We start from the raw sequence: 22,702 nt of genomic DNA on the forward strand, positions 1-22,702 counted from the left end.
CAAGTCACCAATTAAACTAGCATACTCATCTTTTAGATGTTGGACCATCCAGAGTACCTAAAGGAAATTCACTGAGATAATATGCAAACCCCACACAGACCATGGCTTGCCCTGCAATTCAACACAGATTCCTGCCCGTCCTTTACCATCATGTGATAGAATGGTATTAATGAAAAAATACATTTTTAAAAGTAAAGTGTCTAATATCTCCTAATAGTGTATACAAGTCATAAAACCATGAAATAAATACATTTTATGATGGTTTTAGAATGAATTATTTATTTTACAGTATCAGAAGCAGTTTCTAATATGTTGCTGCATCCATAATACTCAAAGAACGACGAGTTTCTCCTGGTAAAAATGAAAAATGTACAACTTTAAATGTTTAATATAATGCTTGTATTCTAACTTTGAAAGATCTAGGAAGTTTACCAATTACAATTTTACTTGCAAGAAAAAAATGCTAATTGATTGCACCATAAAGAAAAAGTAGCAATTTGCAAATCATCATTTGTTATTGTATATTATACTGAGTCATTTAACAGGGCAGTAAAATACCTCATGGCAGGAACAAACATGGCAATGTTACTTGTACCTGATCTTTCACCAACTGTGCACTGAAAATGTTTCAAGTAAAATCGTGATATATAATACCAATACAGCAGAACAGTGACAGCAATCACAGGACATAGTTTGTTGTTTTTAGAGAACAATGTGTTCTATTATAGCCCACAAGTCATTTGTTTCACTGTAAACACCGCCACAAGAATCATTACCTTCCAGAGCCAATTCTTAGGAGGCCTTTGATGGGGTGGATTCTTAGCTAACACTGTGTGATAATAGGCCATGACATTAATGGATGCCACCTGATACACCTATGGCTACAGCCATTTCCAAAACATGTAGTCCTCCTGTGAGGCATCTTTATCCCTGTGGAACTCTGAATGCAGGAATGCTGTTGGGTCATGGAGGGGATATTTTAAACGCCCAGAGACTAAAATGATAGGAGTGATAGACAGTCTGTGATTCATCTTTCCACCTGTTCATGAAAAAAAAAATTGGGCTTGGTAAGGCTTCATGCTTGAGTAACATTATTTTTCAATGAATGAATGAAAGTGGCCAGCCATAGAAAAATGGCTGTGCCTTTTGCATATGTTAAAAATTCAGTATCTCAATATACTGTAACCATGTTTATATTGCTGAATTGAATATAGAGAAAATGCACAGGAACAGATAATTATATTTCAAAAGTCACAATATGCCAACAAAACATTCAGTATTCAAGTCAAAATCACATGATTGTGTTCAACACGACTTTATCATCCAAACCAAAATAAACTTTATCTGCACCAAAAGGTTTACATTTGTTCACAGTTCAAATGCTGGATCTTTGACAATTAAGAAATAAAGGCAGCAGACACTGGTATACCTAATGCTGACCAGTCATTTTTCACCCCTTTAGCTCTCACAGAGGTAATAAAGATGCTTTGGAAACAATACAAGAGCTCTCTTGAAACTGCGACATCAGACACATACATTACCAACCTCATCAATTCTTATGGTTTACTGACGGCTGCTCCATTGCTGGTTGGAATGCTGCAAGTGATAACAAAACATTTTTTGCTTTGGACTGAGCTAAATGAATGATCTTCTGTATTTTGGTATTAGCTCATTTCGGCTTCTATTCAACGTGGCCTGTATTATGCATAAGACATCTTTTTCACTTTTCTTTGCTTATATTCCAGGTTGGATGTATGAGTCTCTACCCAAATCTAAATTTGGGCCAGTATTTCATTGTCTGAACAGTTTTCTGACCAGTATTCGGGTTTAACTTTGGCACTGTGGGCTTTGATGTTGATGCTGGATGCTTCTTCCTCTCTTTCTTCTTTTCAGTGATTGTAAACCCTGGCTCATTCTCCTCTCGTGAAAAGAACCTTGGCAGAAAGTGCGTTGAAACATGTTGAGACTTTACCCGGGGACTGGAACCCATCTTAGCTTTCCCTCTTTTGTTTAAAGCCACAAACCATTCTCTTCCGTTCCGGTGATTCTTATGTGTTACTGAGGCATATGTGTTGTAACTGTTTTCTTGAAACCGTTCCCTGAACTTGCAATCATCTGTGAATTTGGTCTGAAAAATACACAAACATCAAAAGGCGTATTGTTAAACATTGCTATTTATGATGCACTGACTGATTCCTTTAAAGTATTAAGACAGCTTTACGTTATCACTTTAATCTGAGTTATATTCCACCATTTTCCCTGTAGTTTATATTTAATTGAAGGTTTGTAGGGCTCTTTATTTTTAACCTTCTGCAGCAAATGCATAAAACAACATATAAGATGAAGACATTTTCAGAATGAAAGGAGAACAGTCTATGACAGTAATTTTTCAACGCCTACTAATATTGATTGCTGAAGCATGTCTCGAATGCACTGTTCCACTTTATATGTCTTCTAGGTTCTTAAAGCTTATAAACAACATTAAATTAAATGTGAAAAGAAGCACCTACCTTATTTATTATCTTCGAAAAGGATGAATTAGGTTTAGGTTTAACTGTACGAAAAAATGTTTATACATGAGCTTCCTGAATTTTTTACATAACAGAAGTAAAGTTTAACTCTGAAATTTTTCTGAAGGTTAATGTGGTACAGCAGTTCTTAACGCAAATAAGCTCCTAGTTGTAATAGTTCTGATGCTTAATCTTACAGTCATTATTTTAATAGACATTGTACAGTTCCCGAAGCCATGTTTCCTTTGCAGTTATGCGTAAAACACAAGCAATATTTCTGAAAAGTTGACAAAACCCATATGCAAATTGTCTGTTTCCATTGAGTGATTTTATGTGAATAAAGTTTGTTTTATCATATGAAATTAAAAATAACGACCAATATGATGGGTGTTGGTTCTGCTATTTCAATTGCGTGTACAATCGGCATGTTTGTTTTTAATCTAAGTCAATGAAAATGAGTAAATAAAATAAAGGGAAGGCAAACTTCCTATACTTGGCAAAGGCCACATATTAGAGATTTCTTGGAAATTGTCCACAGTGGTTTTACTGAGGAGCAGTGGGTACAAAATCTTAGGATGAGCAGCATAACATTCATGGAATTATGCAGTGCAATATGCCCACTTTTGTCCCTCGCCATAGCATACACAAAGGAGCCAGTCCCGACCGAAAAGCACATAGCCATCACACTTTGTAAACTGGCCACCTATTTGGATACAGGGTTGTTGTTGAGACTTTTGGTAGGAGCAAAATCGTCGTTCACAGGTGAGTGTCAGACCATATGCTCCAAACTAATGAAGCAATACATCATTTTACCTGATGTGGAAGAAGCTAAGCAGATTTCGCAGTGCAGTTACGAGGCACACAAAATACCTCAGGTGTATAGTTCAATCAGTGGCTCACTCATCCCCAATTCATGCACCAAGTGATGGGTATCGGGATTATGTTAACAGGAAAGGCTGGATATCTGTTGTTCATGACAAATTAATGATCAGGGACATTTGTGTTGGGTCACCCGGTAGTGTTCATAATACTGCTGTAATTGTCAAATTGCATTAGCACATTCATTTGAAAATTTACTATCATGTCATGTGATCTAAAAGTGTTTCCATTGCAGTTTTGCAAATTATTGCTTTGTTGAATTGCCTGAAAAACCACCTGAAGTATACATATAAACTTTTGTGAGAATTTTGAGAGAATTTCAAAATGAGCTTTAAGGAGTTTAATGAAAACACAGCTATTCTGTTTCTCTCTGAGTTTTTAAATGTAGAAGCCTTGACTATTTTTCTGTTGGATTTGTGTAGGCTTCAAGCCTGCTTCTCAAGTTTGGGGTAAGGCTCACTTTTGTGCTAGGCCTAATTGCAGCCTTAAGGCCTAGTTTTGCAGGAAAAGTTAACATTAACTTTTTTGTGATGTATTGCTTGTAGACACTGGAGTGGTCACAGAAAATTCGCTTGAACACAGGAGGACATAAAAGACCACCCAGATACTAACTACATTATGTAATGACCCAGCTGCAAGGAAAACAATGATATATTTTGTTTGAAGCATAAAACATGCCACTGACTCAGACATGTTTTAATAATGATGGGGCAACAAATAATTACAGGACAATTGCCTCAAATGAGGAGCTAAACAAATACCATTTAGCAAGACTCACAAAGGCTTGCTTGACTCCTCCAACACTACATAGTCAGAATGTGTGCCTACATAATCTAGCTAATAAAGAGCACAAACAAATATTAGCTGTGCAGACATGAAAAATGCTCACAGAGTATTGCGCAAACTATACAAGCAGCTGTTAATGCTGAGCCAAACATGAGAAATAAAGGCAGGTTTGAGACAAGGAAATGAAAACAGGTCAGAGATCAAATAGAAAGTTGAAACCATGGGGGCAGAGAGATTCAAAACAACAAAGCCAAAAACTATTAAACAAGTCTTTCGTTGAAAAGAACACGCAAGAAAACTGAAACCAAAAAATCTAAATAAAATACCACGCTACACTGAAAAGTGTGGCACGGTGGCATGGTGGTAGCGCTGCTGATTTGCAGTAAGGAGACCAGGATTTGTGTTTGAGTCCTTCCTGCTTGGAATTTGCATGTTTTCCCCATGTCTGCTTGTGTTTCCTCCCACAGTCCAAAGACATGCAGGTTAGGTAAATTGGTAATACTAAATTGCCCATAGTTTGTGGTTGGGATGTGTATGTGTGTGTCCACTATGCGATGGCCTGGTGCTCTGTCCACAGTTTGTTCCAGCCTTGTACCCTATGCTGGCTGGGATTGGCTCCAGCACATCCTGCGACCCTGTTCAGGACTAAGCAGGTTAGAAAATGACTGACTGAAGCTGAAAAGAGTTTCTTCTTATCCAGGCACAGAAAACAAAATATGTGTCATGCTGGTATATAACATGTCCTGCTAAAGATGTCAAATGTTACGCAATGCAAAAATACACCCCTGGCAACCAGGACTAGCCTCTTGATGACCAATTTACAAAATTGTGGTGCGTATCAAAAAACAAAACATCAATGCAGTGATTTTAATAATAGTGACATTCACAACTGCAAAAAAGTAATCAAAGCTGATAAACAGCGAGTTTGCAATCTTCCTTTCATAAGGAAAACAACTGCTGTGACTTCACACTCTGATTTATGTGGGCATGTGCACCATCTGATGTCACAATGCTGTGGCTATTTTTGATTGCAGAAAACAAAATGGTAAATACAAAGAAATAAATTAGGAACATTAGACAGGAAAGCACACTGAACTTTCTGTAGATCCTGACAAATTAGCTGTAGAATTGATACCAGCAGCATTAATTGTTTATTTCCCAAGACTAATTAATATTTATAAGTAGGATATAAGCAACTACATTTATTTGTTTACCCTATACTTTAATCTAAAGCAATTTACCATACTCTAATATATAATGTTGATAAGTGTACTTTTTAAACAGAACACTGACAGTTTAAGTATCTTAATGAGGCTGACACTGTTGTGGAGAATAAACTAATAACCTTTTCGTTTATATCTTAACCACCAAATCAAACTGGACTGTAAGTAAGAAAAATCCTATTGCCCCATTCAAGCTTGCCATATATTTTGCAAGTTATGTCTTCTTCCACTCAGTTTGAAGTATGCCACTGACTATCATTATCTTTGTCCACACAGGAAGTGATTCCAGCTACTGATTACATGCCAAAAGTATACACTGTATATCTTGTAATCTAATACTTCTTCAGACGGTGATCCTTGCAAGGTTTTGTTTATAGACATCAACAATTTGACCATCTGCCGTGATTAATGGAGTAGCACCAGGTTCACAAAGTCAAAAGGCTCACAACCTGGTAAAAACAACAAATATATACATGTATCTTCATAAAAATGTCTTTTATGTGTAATATTATTTAAAATAAAACATTACTTTCTGTCGCCTGACTCAGCTGCTGATGAGACAAAACACTCCCATGCTGCATTGAATTTTAAAAATGGAAGTAAAACTAATAAGCTGTGTTTAAATGTGTAAATGACAGTCCAGACTTAAAGAAACAATATTTGAAGTGTTATTAAGGATTCTCTGTCGTTATTAAGGATTCTCTATCGTAGTGATGGGATGTTACTATTACAGACACTTTCTGCACTGGCGGCAATGTTTCTCATGAAATCTTTGACAGAAAATTTACTGGAAGACTAGCCTTCTAGCGTTTATTTTGTGACACTACCCTGTGCACTTATGGATGACCATTCCTGAGTTTTTTGATGTGAGATTTTGCATATAAGTTGAGCAAAACCAAGCAAAATGATACCTTTAATTGGCTAACTAAAAAGATTATAATATGCAAGCTTTTGAGGCAACAGAGGCCCGTCCTTCCTTGCCTGAAGAAGGGGCCTGAGTTGCCTCGAACGCTTGCATATTGTAATCTTTTTAGTTAGCCAATTAAAGGTGTCATTTTGCTTGGCTTTTCTCTACATTCATAATGACTAACACGGTACAACACCCTAGAAATACACATAAGTTGATAAATATTTTGTATATCTTTATTTATAACTTAGGCAAAACAATGTAATTTTAGTGTTACATAAGTGAGGAGCATTCATGTTTACAACCTCCCCTCCCCCAGGACTAAGTCAGGAAAGTGAATATTACGACGGGTTTGGGGAAAGTGCCTGAAACCAGTTTGGCAAGTGTTTCTCTGAAGTCTCTCAACCCCCATAAGAAAGCCAGGCTGCCTAACTGCCAAGCTTTACCTTAACATATGGTTTTGGGGGATGGCAGGTGTGAAGATGTTCCATTTCCCTATTGGTCTGAAGTATGGCTGTTTGGAACTGGCTTCTATCAGAAGCCTTTAAGTTCCACAATGTCCTATTGGTTCTAGGGGTTGGACAAAGAATCTATAAATTTGCTTGCTTAACCTCACTCTCTCTTCTTACCAAACTGATGCATGAACAAAAAGGACAACACAATGACGAGCACAGCTCGGCAGCCATATTGAGACAGGCATGCAGCCTGTTCTGAAGAAAGCTGACCACAAATGAACTAGAGACATTTTTAAGTAACTAACAAGTCTGTGTGCTGCCTGAAACTACACATTACCATTTAATCAGGTTGTATGGTTGCCAATATTCAAATGTACTTTGCATATTGTTATTATTTATGAATATTATCAATAATACATTGTTTAAATTGTAACTTAACTCTTGCTTGTCTTTTACTAAACCAAATTGCCTGAGGTTATAGATGTAGGAGAGAAGGTGGGAAGAAGTTATATACTATAATACATTATAAACAGTGGTAAGTCTGTGAGATCTGAGGCATTCTGACAAAGGCTACATATTAATAACACAAAAGGGGAAAGTAGAGCAATATATTACAATATATTATACAAAACCAAAATAGAAGAAAAAATATTAAAATAGTCCAGCTCAAGGCAGAACTAGGTATAAAATATACATTACTTACTATTGTAATAAGTTTTCACCATATCCCCTCCCATTCCCCTCCCTGCCTTTTGCGCAAAATAAGAAGAAGCTCACACTTACATGTTCTCTTCTTTACAAATCATTGTTGTTATAATGAGTAAAGACTTACTCTAATATGATTTGCCAAGCTGAATAAAGGACACGTTCCTGGAAGTGAATGCAGATGCCGGCATTTATTTATGAGTCATGTGCTCCTACAGCACCTATAAAAAGTATTCACCCCCTTGGAAGTTTTCACATTTTATTATTGTTTAACACTGAATTACAGTTGATGTAATTTGGCTTTTTTGAAACTTTAATGTCAAAGTGAAAATAGATTTCAGCAAAGTGGTCTAATTACAAATACTGTGTAACACAAAATAGTTGCATAACTATTATGTCAATAGTTACTTTAGTAGGTGCAACTTTGGTGGCAATCCCAGCCTTTACAAGTATAGATAAATTATGCTGTTGTCCACATGCATTTTTTACAGTTGAAGTACAGGCAACTTAAGTGACTTGTTCAAATTCAGTCAGCAGGTTGGAAGTAGGCATCAAACTAGCAACCATGATACATGCACCTAATATGGCACCCTGTCCTCTGAATGCATCTGCCTAAAAGCAGACATTAGATTTAGGAATCAATGCTTTCAAGTATTTATAGTAATTTGTCTTTTAAAAGTTTTAACTCCTAGCAAATATTTACATTTTATCAGCTATATAATACACTAGCAAAATACCTGCGCTTTGCAGCGGCGAAATACTGCCTTAAACTTTTTATTAAGAAGAAAATTAAACCTTTTTAAACTGAGGGAAAATATACCAATAATTATTTGTTAAGGATCTCTTTGTGTACCACATTGTGACTTCGGCCCTCCGGTTGTAATATGACCAAGCTGTGCGCTGAGCTTACTCTTGAGCATGCAACGTACAGTTGGCGATGTAAACAGTAATCTTGTTTCAGATCTCAAATCTGCTGTCATAATCGGTTTGAGTTTCATGGTTTGTTTCAATTATGACAGTATTTGTAGGATTTGTGTTGAAGAGACATTCGGCATCTGTCAAGCGTTGTAAGTATACAACCGGTTTCATCAATAACTTTACATCCAGCTTTTGAGAGTTTAAACATTCATAAACATCAAAGTGTCCACTACTGAAATCGTCACCTGTCAATCTAAGATGTTTAAGAGGCATTGGCGATTGTCAAAAGGTGTAAAATATTTGGCCATTTCGGTACACTTGAAAGCGACAACCGAACAATTCAGCGGCAGCCATCAACTCACATGCAGATACATAGGTGAAGGGCTTAAGAATTTCACTCTTCTAGTGCTCCTGTGTAGTATAATTATCTCCTGTACCGTCATCAGTCCACACCTTGAACCTGTTCCAGTCATTCAATACATAAGACACAATGTTCCTCCGGATATCAAGAGTGAGCCTGATATGGCCGTGCAGTATGTAACAAAGATAATGGAAAAGGCAGGTGCCATCTCTGGGCATAGAAACCACTCGGTAAGTGACAGTTCTTTGATTGATGGTGATCACCTCGATAGACATGTTAATGGGGGTACGGTTGGAATGATAAAGGAAATGGGTACCTGAACAATGTAAAGTAAGTCTAAAATACCTACACAATAACTATAATCGTAATAAATGAACAATAAAACGCGGAGAAGCCATGGATTAAATAAAAAGGCTGTAGTTATCAGCAGGGAGACGTGAATCCCGTGGTGAAGCAAGGAAGGGAATGTAGAGACCGGAGCGACGGACAGCCTTATATAGGCAGGCAGCCAACAACGTGGGAGGCGTTGGGATGGGGGACCCAACGGCGACTCACACGGTGACCGAGCTGCAGGCTATGGACGTATATATATACGTAAGTAGGATTCAGTTAGTGTTGGGAACCCGGGTACCAAGTTTCTTGAAGATGGGCCCATAAGTAACAAAGACCCTTGAAAAGTTCAATATGGCGCCCGACAGTGGCATCATACCACCGAAATAAGTACGAAATTTCAGCCTTATACCTACATGGGAAGTTGGAGAATTAGTGACGTTGGAAAGTTCAATATGGCGGCTGACAGTGGCATCATACCACCGAAATAAGTACGTACATTGGTTTCGGTTAGTGTAGGGAAGCCGCCTGCCAAATTTCATGAAGATGGGGCCATGAATAAGAAAGTTCAACATGGCGGACGTTGTTGACCGTTATGACCGTTACGCGTAGAATTTCGAAATAAAACCTGCTTAACCTGTGTAAGTAAGCTGTAAGGAATGAGCCTGCCAAATTTCAGCCTTCTACCTACACGGGAAGTTCAATAAGGCAGCTGACAGTGGCGTCATACCACCGAAATAAGTACGTACATCAGTTTCGGTTAGCGCAGGAAAGCCGCCTACCAAATTTTGTGAAGATGGGGCCATGAATAAGAAAGTTCAACATGGCGGATGTTACGCGTAGAATTTCAAAATGAAACCTGCTTAACTTTTGTAAGTAAACTGTAAGGAATGAGCCTGCCAAATTTCAGCCTTCTACCTACACGGGAAGTTCGAGAATTAGTGACATTGGAAAGTTCAGTATGGCGGCTGACAGTAGCGTCATACCACCTGTCCCCTCAATGCCACGGCAGAGCCCATGGACTGCACCTGGACAACAACGGAAAGGTATTGTACCCCACCGCATCCCTTGGCGACTCCGAACACGGGAGTGGTGTTATTAAATGCACACGCGGTGGTGGCTTTGTTTGACTCCGGCAGCAACATAACCATTGTGGCTCGCCGTTTTGTGTTGCCGCGACAGTGGCTGAAACAGCACCTATTGGTCACTTGTGTACATGGGGGGACCAAGTCATATCATTCCGCCCAATGCTATATCACCTGGAAGGGGTAGTTAACTCACTTGATGGTCGCTGTGTTACCCGAACCCCCCTATCCGGTGATTCTGGGACAAGACTGGTCAAAAAAGAATTGCGGTAAGACATCCGCCGCTCCCGGGGCCTCGTTGGATCTAGTTATGAGGGGGAAAGGCGCCCCTCCTGCGGTCTCCACGCCGTGTTCAGGGGCAGGCCCTAGTGGCACTGGCGCTTCGGGGGACGTTTCCGTGGTGACGGACCCTGACCCGGAAGACTCCGGGGCTTAGGTCACAAGACCCTCTCGGTGGCCTGGACCATCAATTTCGGTCCACGTCGGCCTCATTTAAGAGGGAACAGTGGAATGACGATTCCCTGCGCTTTGCCCGGAATGCGGTAGTTCTGCCAAACAGCTCACAAGCCGACGGTTCCACACCGCGTGAGCCCTTTTTTGTCCTCGAAAATGATCTCTTGTACCGAGTGGCGACCCACGAGGACGAGGTGCGGAAGTTGTTGCTAATTCCGCGTACCTTCCGGTTGGAGATATGCGAGTTAGCTCACGGTCACCTCCTTGGCGCCCACCTCGGGGCCGAAAAGACGCTAGAGAGAATTAAGCTCCAATTTTATTGGCCTGGGATTAACGAGGAGGTCCGGCGTTTCTGCCAATCCTGTCCGGAGTGTCAGACCCGCCAGATTCCTAGAAGGGACGCGCTCCTCTCGTCCCTATTCCCTGATTGATGTCCCTTTTGATAGAATAGGGGTTGATTTAGTAGGACCCTTAGAGCCCTCAACCCGTGGCCATAAATACATATTGGTCATGGTGGATTACGCCACCCGGTACCCAGTGGCGGTTCCCCTGCGCTCCGCTAATACTAAAAGCATCGCACGGGAATTAGTCAGTTTATTTTCCAGAGTGGAAAGGAAGTCCTCACGGACCAGGGTACCCCCTTCACCTCGGATACGTTCAGGGAAGTGGCCAGATTACTGAGAATAAAGCACCTGAAAGCGTCTGTCTATCACCTGCAGACTGACGGGCTGGTGGAGCGATTTAACCAGACGCTTAAGCAGATGCTCCGCAAAGTAGTCAGCGCGGACGGCAGGAACTGGGATCAGCTCCTCCCGCTCGTGCTTTTTGCTTACCGGGAGGTACCTCAGGCCTCTATGGGCTTCTCCCCGTTTGAATTGTTGTATGGGCGACAACCCCATGGCATTTTGGACATCCTAAAAGAAGGCTGGGAGGCTGAGGCCCTCCCCACCTCCAACATATTGGAGTACGTAGCGCAACTGCGCGACCGGCTCACAAAAATCCGACCCCTCCTAAAGGAACATGTGACTCGTGCGCAAGCAGCGCAGGCCCGGTGTTACAACCGCAACTCCGTCCTCAGGGAGTTCCGCCCAGGGGACCGAGTTATGGTCCTCGTTCCTACCTCCCACTCCAAATTGCTCACTCACTGGCAAGGGCCTTACGAGGTTAAGGAAAGAAAAGGACTCGTCCACTATTTGGTGAAACAGCCCAATCGTCGACCGAGCGAGAGGATCTATCATGTCAACTTGTTAAAACCTTGGACAGATCGGGAGGAGCTTCCCGGCTCCCATAGATCCCTCTCCCTCTTCACATGCACGACTGCCCTTAACCTCAGCGAAGAGCTAAACCCCAAGCAGCGGCAGGAGTTAACCCAAACACTCCGAGCCGTCCCTGAAGTAGTGAGCAAGGCGCCCGGCCGGACCTCGCTGATTACCCATGACACAGTCACGGACCCTGGTGTAATCGTCCGGGAGAGGCCCTATAGACTCCCGGAGGCAAAACGCACGGAGGTGGAATTAGAGGTGCAGCGAATGTTGGACATGGATATAATTGAGGAAAGCCATAGCCCCTGGTCCAGCCCTATCGTCCTTGTGTCCAAGCCAGACGGCTCCTGGAGATTTTGTAACGACTTTAGATGTCTGAATCAAGTCTCCAAATTCGATGCCTACCCAATGCCCCGCATTGACGACCTCCTTGAGTGGCTGGGTACGGCTCGATACTTGACTACTCTTGACACGACGAAAGGGTATTGGCAAATTCCCTTAACGGCATCCGCGAAAGAAAAAACGGCCTTTAGCACCCCTTGCAGGTACTGGCAATACAAGGTTCTCCCATTTGGGCTGCACGGGGCCCCGGCGACTTTTCAACGTCTGGTAGATAGAGTGCTGAAGCTCCACCAGTCCTATAGTGCCGCCTACCTGGATGACGTCGTCATCTATTCCGGCACCTGGTAGGAGCATCTATTGCAGGTCACGGCTGTCCTCAAAACACTAGCTAAAGCCGGCCTCTGCATCAATCCTCGGAAGTGTTATTTTGGCTTAAAGGAAGCTAAGTATTTAGGCTACCTAGTGGGACGGGGACAGGTGAGACCACAGTGTTCAAAAGATAAAGACATCTTGGAATGGCCCCGTCCGAATACCAAGAGGCAGGTGCAGGCTTTCTTGGGGCTAGCGGGGTACTACCGCCGGTTCGTTCCCTGTTTCTCTGAAAGAGCAGCACCCTTGACCAATTTGACAAAGAAGGGTGCTCCCTTATACATGGTGTGGACCGACAAGGCGGAACACGCATTCAGTGACCTAAAGAAGGCCCTAACGTCGGCACCTGTATTGAGGACACCCGATTTTGGACTCCCTTTTATTCTCCAGACCGACGCTTCGGCACAGGCCTGGGTGCCATGTTAAGCCAAAGCGTCGATGGTGTCGAACACCCTGTAATGTATCTGAGCCGGAAACTGATGGACCGGGAGACCAGGGGCCTCATGTATAAACGGTGCGTACGCACAGAAATGTTGCGTAAGAACTTTTCCACGTTCAAATCGCGATGTATAAAACCTACACTTGGCGTAAAGCCACGCACTTTTCCACGGTACCTCATGCCTTGTCGTCGCAAGTTCTCCGCTCGGTTTTGCAAACTGGCGGCACCCAGCGTCAAAGCAATGCTACTGTTCCTGTGTGATTACTCATTATTTTCATGACGCGGCTTTATAAATACACAGAAACTAACTGCATATTGTTTATTAGTGTAATGCATCTGATTGTAATTAACTCGTAACAATATAATGGTCCAGGGAACAGCCATAGTATTCCAAATACCATAACTGCTTTAGCGTTGTTACTCTCACTTCTTCTTCTTCTTCTTCTTTCAGCTCCTCCCGTTAGGAGTTGCCACAGCGGATCATCTTTTTCCATATTACTCTCACTGCACGACTCGGAGTATTTATATCACTGTATCTGAGTGTGAATCACAGCAGCAGCTGATCGGAAAGAGAATTATCGGTATACAGCTTTAAGGAAACGCTGTCTCAGCCACTGCAAAATGTTTTAAAGCCTTTCCTGTACGGACCTCGCGGTTCAGAAACAGTTTAATCCCAAGAACTTTAAATGCACTCAATCAATTGCTCCTTGTAGAACTGTTTGTACTTATAAGTACAATCACCCCACTGTAAACTTGCACTACAGTTATAATATCTCACAACCTGGGCCACTTTATAAAGCGCGTATTTACATATGATGACGATATCATTTTTAAGGTGAAATGCAGCAAAATATGTTTGTTAAATTATACACATAAAACTTTAACTTCATTTAAATAATCTATATTCTTCACTGGGAGTGTCGTGAAGGATAGAATAATTAAACATGTACTACGAAGATATTTCAATGTTCTTTAAACGTTTTGAAGAATCGGCGCTAAGCTTACAGATGGCTTAACGCCTATTACAGAGCTGATTGTGTGGCGATCGGTTACTTGGGGAAAGAAAAGCAAGGACTCTTGGGCGCACGCCAATATATATTGAATATAAAACAGAAAGATAAAATAACAACACAGCTAAAAACGCAGCGACAAATTTCTTCCAAAGATAAATGCTTGTCATGAGCACGAGGCTCATGAAACACATGTTTAATAATGTGTTTTAGCTCCTATCATCATGAAAATGACATCACGTATACATCTCAGTATTTTAGTTATTCAGAGAGCTGTAATATCACGAATGTAATGGACTCTGTGTCCAGTTGGAAAGAGAGCCAGTTTAAGAAGCAAGTAGTGATTCACACACATAGATCACATACGAGTAGAAGATCAAATACAAAACAAAGCATTTAACGTGCTACTTTAATTACGATGTAATTTTGAGAAACTGGTTAATTAAACGATTTTAAGATGAAGTTTATAATGTTCTACTAAATGACAAAATAAACTACGTGATTAAAGTGGAAAATTCGAGATTAAAGTTGACATTTCGTGCTTTTTCCCCACCGTGTGCCTTTTTCTCTGTACCCTAATAAACTTTCATATGACACTCAGACAGTGGGCTTACAACTCTTCTTTTCACGGCAACTTTGATACGTGACTTCTTTTTATTTCCGGCACTGTGCGATTTTGTGAATGTGAGCTTTCAAGTTTCTCCAACACGCTATGTCACTCGATCAACTTCATTTTGTTGATTATACCACGGTTTATTTGAACAAATAGTATGTTTTTCCTTTGCCTCCACTTGGTATTCGCTGAAATTCTTATATTTTTCCCGTGCTTTTGCCATTGTCTTTTCATAGAAGGCTGCGCTTAAGGGCGATTTATATTGATTTGCATATTCAAATAGGCGTAATTCTGGGAGGATTTGGGGCGTTACAAAATGCGCGTGCGAAGCGTTAGTTTTCACGCTGATCGGGATTTATGTAGCAGAAGAACGTGGAAGTTGGAGTACGCACAGATTCCTGCATCTGGATTTTTCTGTGCGTAAGCACATTTCGGCTTTTGTGCTTACGCCATGTTATAGTGCGAGTTCTACGCACGGCGTTATACATGAGGCCCCAGGTACGCGGCAGTGGAGAGGGAGGCCTTGGCCATTAAGTGGGCAGTGACCCATCTCCGTTATTACCTGCTGGGTCGCGAATTCGCTCTGGTGACTGATCACGCTGCTCTTCAGTGGATGTCCCTCCATAAAGAGTCGAATCCGCGGGTCACCAGCTGGTTTCTGGACCTACAGCCGTATAAGTTCATTGTCACTTATCAGCGAGGCACCCTTCAGGCCAATCCCGATGCCCTCTCTCGTATTCACGACCTCTTGGTTAGGTCCGCCCAACCTGACGGTCTTGGGCTAAGGGGGGGATCATGTCACGCACGCGCGAGTAGGAGATCGCGGACGGATTCAAACGCACCTGGGGACACATTCGCCGGCAGGGAATGGCGGGGTACTAACTTTCTCCCTCTGCTTCCTCATAGGAGAAAAGACCTTCCTCCACCATAAGCCGAGTTTTGACCGCAGTACGGTACTTCCGCCCTTCCTCCGCCATCTTGTCCTGACGTCATCAATCCCATCCTCCCTCACGGTCCTTCCCAGCATTCCTCCACTTCCGGCTCCTCCCTAATAAAATGGCCGCGGACGCCATGATACGGCGTCGCGCATATGACCTGTTTAGTTTTTATTTTGACCTTCTTTTTGATTTAATTATTGTGGATTGTCTACAATATACGGGGCCGGAAAACCCCAAACCTTTATGCTGTCTACTTCTGCATCTTTTACACACCGAAATAAGTACGTACATCGTTTTTGCTTAGCGCAAGGAAGCCGCCTACCAAATTTCGTGAAGATGGGGCCATGAATAAGAAAGTTCAACATGGTGGACGTTGTCGACCGTTATCGACCGTTATGACCGTTACATGTAGAATTTCAAAATGAAACCTGCTTAACTTTTGTAAGTAAGCTGTAAGGAATAAGCCTGCCACATTTCAGCCTTCTACCTACACGGAAAGTTGGAGAATTAGTGATGAGTCAGTGAGTGAGTGAGTGAGGGCTTTGCCTTTTATTAGTATAGATCACTAAGGTCTGTGGGTTCAGTACCTCTGACCAATCTGATTGGTCAGTTTGGCTTGACATGACCAAAGATGAAGTGCAAGTGTGAGAAGAGGAGTAAAGGCATATGAGGCATGCTGAGAGAGTCACATTCAAGTATAATTCCACACAGGAGGTAAGAAAGGCACCTCGAAAATAATGACAGAATCTGAGAAGCAGAATCTTACAAGAGAGTAAGCCCTGGGTAGGATAAGTGCAAACACAAACAAATGATAAATTGCTGAAGGTACACGTTGGGAAAGAGATAGCAAGTGTTTTTTAATTACTCTGTTAACTGTCTTTGACAAGTACTGTGGGCAGTTATTAAATAAAATTGAATCACAGTAGATTTAGTTTGGCTTTTTTGACATTGATCAATAGAAAAAGACTCTTTATTATCAAAGTGATCACGGATCTCCAAAAAGTGATCTAAATTAATTATCAATAAAAAACAGAAAATATGTTTTCTAAAATAAAAGTATAGCTAATAAGCTGTGTATAAGTTTTCACCCTGTTTAATATGACACCCATAACTGAAACCTAATATAACACACAGCCAAAATTTTTTAGAAGTCGTTTAGTTAAAATGTGGATCACATGTCTGTGGTCAAGGGGTTTCAGTTGACTGCAATATAAATGCATCTTAACTGGAAGCTCCAGCTTTTAGTGCGTCAGTATGATGGACTAACCCACACAATGAAGACAAAAGAAAACTCCAAACAACTACATGAAAAGGTGGTCAAAATGTACAAGCTTGGGGATGGAGACAAGAAAATATCCAAGCAACTGAGTATATATTCCTTGGAGTCCCATTAAATTGATCATTAAGAAATGGAAAGAGTACACCACAGCTAAAAATTTGCAGAGAGAAGGCCACCCACAAAAAACTGAGTGATCATGTAAGAAGTGGACTAGTGAAAGAGACCACCAAGAAACCTATGGTAACACTGAAGGAGTCAAAGGTACTGTGGCTGAGATTGGAGAGTCTGTGCAGACAACAACTGTTTCCCAAGTGCTTCATCAGTTGTAGATTTATTGGAGGGTGGCAAAGAGAAGGACATTGTTAAAATAAATACACAACATGTCATCTAGAGTTTGTCAGAAGGCACATGTGTGACTCTGAAGTCAGCAGGAAGAACATTGTATGATCTGATGAGACAAAAATTGTGCTGTGACTAAATGCCGTGTTTGGTGTACAGTAATCCCTCCTCGATTGCGGGGGTTGCGTTCCAGACCCCCCCGCGATAGGTGAAAATCCGCGAAGTAGAAACCATATGTTTGTATGGTTATTTTTATATATTTTAAGCCCTTATAAACTCTCCCACACTGTTAACATTATTAGAGCCCTCTAGACATGAAATAACACCCTTTAGTCAAAAGTTTAAACTGTGCTCCATGACAAGACTGAGATGGCAGTTCTTTCTCACAATTAAAAGAATGCAAACATATCTTCTCTTCAAAGGAGCGCCGTCAGGAGCAGAGAATGTCAGAAAGAGTGCTCGCTAAGAAAAGCAAACAATCAAAAAATCAATACGTGCTTTAAGTATGCACAAGCACCGCGATAAAGCGGCATTTTGTAGAGGAGCGTCCGTATCTTCTAGGCAAACAGCCACTGTGCAAACAGCCCCTCTGCTCACACCCTCTCCGTCAGGAGTGAGAGAGATAGAGAGAAGCAAACAATCAAGCACCGCGCGGGAAGCATATCTTATATCATTGAGGAGTTTTAGTTAATATGTAATACATGCTCTGATTGAGTAGCTTCTAAGCCATCCGCCAATAGCGGCCCTTGTATGAAAAAAACTGGGCAAACAAACTGAGGAAGCATGTACCATAAATTAAAAGACCCATTGTCCACAGAAAGCCGCGAACCAGCGAAAAATCTGTGATATATATTTAGATGTGCTTACATTTAAAATCCGCGATAGAGTGAAGCCGCGAAAGTCGAAGCGCGATATAGCGAGGGATTACTGTATATCAAACACTGCACATAATTAAAAACACACCATCCCCACCATGAAACATGGTGGTGGCAGCTTTGTGTTGTGGGGGTGCTCCTCTATAGCAGGCCCTGGAAGGTTAGTGAGGGTAGGGGGTAAAATAGGGAAAATCCTGGAGGGAAACCAGATGCGGTTTTCAGGAAACTTACCTCCTGGGAGAAGAATTGCTTTTCTGCAAGGTAACATCCCCTAACATAAAGCCAAATCTGCACAGAAATGACTTCTAAACATGGCTGAGCATCAGAGTTGTACTCTTAGCCCTGCACTGCCTCGCACTGCCCATGTTTGTAGGCAGTGTGGTGTTATGGTTAAGGATTTGAATTTCAAACCCTGAGGTTGTGGGCTCAGATCCCACTGCTGACACTGTGTGAGCCTAACCAAGTCACTTGACCTACCTGTGCTACAACTGGAAAACCAAAAGAAATGTAATGAATTGTATCATAAATCTTGTAGCTCAGTTTGGATAAAGGTGTCAGCCAAATAAGTAAATGTAATCTACAATGTTAATGTCCTGGAGTGGCCATGTCCGGATATTCATCCAATTCATTAATTGTTGCTGGACTTGAAAAAGTCCCTTCACTTATGATCCCCATGAAACCTGACAGAGCATGAGCAGTTTTGCAATGAAAAATGGGGAAAAATTACATTGTCCAGATATGCTGATAGACACCTGTGCACACAAAATGAAGGGCCTAATGGCTACCAAAGGTACATCTGCTAAATACCGATCTGAAGAGGGTGAATACTTTTGCAATCAATTATTTTGTGTTTTAGATTTGCATTTAATTTTGATCACTTTGCAGAGAGACATTTGTTTTCACTTTGACATCGTTTTTCAGTGTCAAAAAATCCAAATTAGATTCATTGCGTTTCAATGTTTTATAGCAAAAAATAAGTGAAAACTTACATGGTGGTGAATAGTTTTTAAAGGCACTGTACATGCAACTTTTACTTCATAACATCAGTTAATAGGTTGGAATATGCTAGTACAATGTTAGTAATACTTTGTGTTTTGTGAAGTGATTTAGATCTGTGATGTCATCACACGTCCAGTGCAATTTTGAACTCAATGAATGAACTCAAGTTGCTAAGTGAATTTGAAAAACATCATTTTATTTGAAGTGCATTGATGAATTAATTTTTTAATTTAAAAATATGAACTGTTTTACAATAATAAGGCTTAATATTATACTTTGAAAGGGAATAAACCTGACATAAAACTCAAAAGACATTCACCTGCCACCTTCCATCTTTCAAATGAATTTATTCCAATTCCGGGTTGGGTAGAGGCGAATTGCCGTGTATTATTATTTTTCAAGTTTTTCTATTTAGATAACTAGGTACAACTTTATATTAAATTCTAATAATAATTATTTAGACTTTTCATGTATAATGAAGTTAAATGTTTTGTGCTTGCAGATGAAGGAAAGCAGAGAGATGGTGATGGCTAGGGCTATTAGGGAACAATCATTTTAACATGGAAGTCTGTGAGAAGTCAAGCAAAATTAATTAATAATAATTAATAATTATGTTTTTGGCAAATAGTGATGAACAAACTCCACTGAATTTGCTTTGCCTTTGGGGAAGTAGAAACAGATGTAGTTTTGAGTGAACTGTAATGGTGTAATGGTCTTTTAAAGTGTTCTTGGTGGCTAGGGAAAGATCTACCACTGTGTCCCTGTGCGCCTCTGTGGTAAAATTAATAACATTAAATATCAGAACAGTACAATATGCTGCAGAAAGTCATAGACAGAAAGCATGAATTCACTAAGGCTTGCTCCCTATGGATAAATTAACAGGTACTCACCTGTCTTCAATCATAAAGTACAGGATTTTATTCCTGATGCTTTTGTTCGCTTAGTGCCACTGCTAACAAATAAGCACACCACTACAGCACATGGATTCTTCCTTCATGTTTGCATCAATTGCACATCACTCTGTGCAAAACTATTAAAGGGGTAAGCTTACATATTACATAAAAGTCAACACAGAGAGGCATTGCTTTTAAGGCATAAATACACCAATACATTTCCAGTTTCTTTGTGCATGCACTTTTTGCATGTAAATTTTCAGTAAGGTTTTAGCCCACTACTGTACTAGGGTCTGTGTTATATACTGTACTTGGAGGGCTGCCCAATCCAATATTGGCAGCAACAGCTCTGTGATGTTATGCTGGCCTGACAAAGCATCATGGGGCACTGGGAAAAAAAATACATCTAAACTTGCAACACAGTGAATTTCCAAGAAAACAAAAATTTTGTCGAACTAGGTCACTGGCAAACAGCAAATTTGCAACAAACAAAACTTTGGAAAAATATTCCTGATCAGCACTATTTGAAAATGCAGAGAAAATAAAAACATTTTAGTGCTGACACGCTAGAAAATAAACAAAGAATTGTTGATGCATTAATACATTATAAAATATAGAACAATGTAGAAAAAAAAAGAATTAACAAGCATATTGACTATATTTATATTCTTGAAGAATAGTGAATGAATGCTGTTACTGAAGAGATTCTGACACTTATAGAAATGAAGATAACAAGGATCTGCTATCAGTTATAGAAAACAAACAGAAACAAATGAAGTCCAATAACTCAACTTGTTTTTTTTTTTTAAATCAGATGGATTTAATTGATGACTTATTCTGGGCTGTTCTGGTCAAACATTTTACAAAGTGCTAAGGTTCTTGGTTTTTCTCTTTCTCTATCAGGACAAATTTGGGACTAGAAAGTGAGCTTCAAGTCTTACATAAAATGTAGCTGAATAAAAACCTTACTGCATGCAAACACAAGTCTGTTTAACAGGTTTACAGTCTCAGTACATAAATGTACCTATTGTTTTATCTTGGTTTGTTGGAAAAGAATGGCATAGTTAACTTTAGGGCAGTCAGTCACAGGGACCAACAACATGGATTACCTTCTACTGCATAAAACAGGGCAAATGAAAAATACTGGGAAAAGATAAGACAATGAAAGCCCACAGAACAGAGCTGTGCTGGCCAGAAAATAATTGCAAGTATTACTTTTATCTACAGTTCAGCTGAAAGTCATCAGAATGACTTTTCTATCAAAGAGCTGCAATGAGTGACAGGTGCAGGATTTCCTTTGTGCTGGTTAAAACTAATTAGTCCATGAAATAAGTTCATGCAGCCAAGGATGGGAAAAAGACAGATGCTGTTTTGCCTTTAATTTGCATAATGTAATAGTTAAAGGGAACACAACTTTCACCACGGCTGCTCTGGTCCTCTGAAGTTATGTCTGATGGATGCTGTAAAACAACAGCATTTAATGATTCATTGGTACTGATAGCACTACTGTATTTGTACACCATTATTTTTGAGTGAAACACTTAAAATGTGAATTTTTCTTTAATTTCTGAACCTCAAAACATGTATCCTTTCACTTTCTGAAACATATTTTTAATGACAGGGCTATTTGACGTAAGTTAGCAGTAAGTTGTTGATGGAATGTCAGTTGAGTGCAGGGTGTAGTCTTGCATATGTTTAATCTAAGCAAGTTAAACATGCATATGATATTGGGATGTGGAAAGACACTTAATTACCTAGACAAAAAAAAAAATATAGTCACCGGGACAATGGACAAGCTTCATATAGTGTGCCTATAAAAAATCTTCACCCCCTTTAATATTTAATTATTATACAACACAGTGGATGCAATTTGTCTGACACTGATCAACAGAAAAGAGTCTCTTTATTGTCAAAGTGAAAACAAATGTCTGCAAAGTGATCTAAATTAATTACAAATACTAGGGGGCTTTGCCCCCTGCTAGCTTCGCTTGGAAACCCCTGTGCTTGCACTACAATAGCCTCTTTGCATTTCTGCCACTCGTAATGGGGATGCAGATGTACAATTTACTATTTTACATTACAGCGAGTAATTAACCATATTAAAAAATACTAAAACGTAATAATTTGAAAGTAAATTATGTTTCATGTTGAGTTAGAGTTATTCGTTGTGTAATACAATTTTGTTCTGTTTGGCTTTGAAATTAACACACAAAAACTTTTTAAATTTACACTTTCATTGTAAAACTTTTAAAACTTTTAAAAATAATTTTTTGAATTAAATTTTCGTTAATATCGCATTGAATTGTGATTCTGTGTTTGGACTTTCATCGTGACAACGCAAAGTATAACTGCCCATGATTGAATTTCATTTCTTTCTCTCTATTAAATAAAATAAATTTTTCAAATGTTTGGCTCTGAGATTGGTAAATTGTCTTTGCAAAAGCTGTTATAATGGGAAAGTGTTAACATTTTAATACGAATAGCATATCAAGATCTCCTTTGTTATCTAATGTTATCCCCTGAAGATGTACTACATTACCTTTCTTGGATACATCCTTCTTTCTACAGTACTTCGTGCGGTGGAAGACCAGATGGTGTTAACCATTGTAGATATTCTTCAGAATATTGTAAGTTGATGTTTTTAACTTCCGCACGATCACCACCAACTGTTTTAGCATTGATATGCATTTAATCAATTTTTAGTGTAACCGATTGACATTTTTGCCGTTAAT

General features: G+C 40.1%; 1 protein-coding gene across 1 annotated transcript in view; it reads right to left on the minus strand.

Moving 5' to 3' along the window:
• Positions 1-322: 322 nt before the first annotated feature.
• Positions 323-22,702, minus strand: part of fgf5 (fibroblast growth factor 5) — a 29,493-nt gene continuing 7,113 nt past the window's right edge. The window contains exon 3 of the mRNA XM_039758025.1: positions 323-2,128. Within this exon, the coding sequence (XP_039613959.1) occupies positions 1,763-2,128 (366 nt within the window). The 3' untranslated portion in view covers positions 323-1,762. The remainder of the gene's footprint in view (positions 2,129-22,702) is intronic.

This window comes from Polypterus senegalus, chromosome 7 (genome assembly GCF_016835505.1).
Source record: "Polypterus senegalus isolate Bchr_013 chromosome 7, ASM1683550v1, whole genome shotgun sequence".
NCBI lineage: Eukaryota > Metazoa > Chordata > Cladistia > Polypteriformes > Polypteridae > Polypterus > Polypterus senegalus.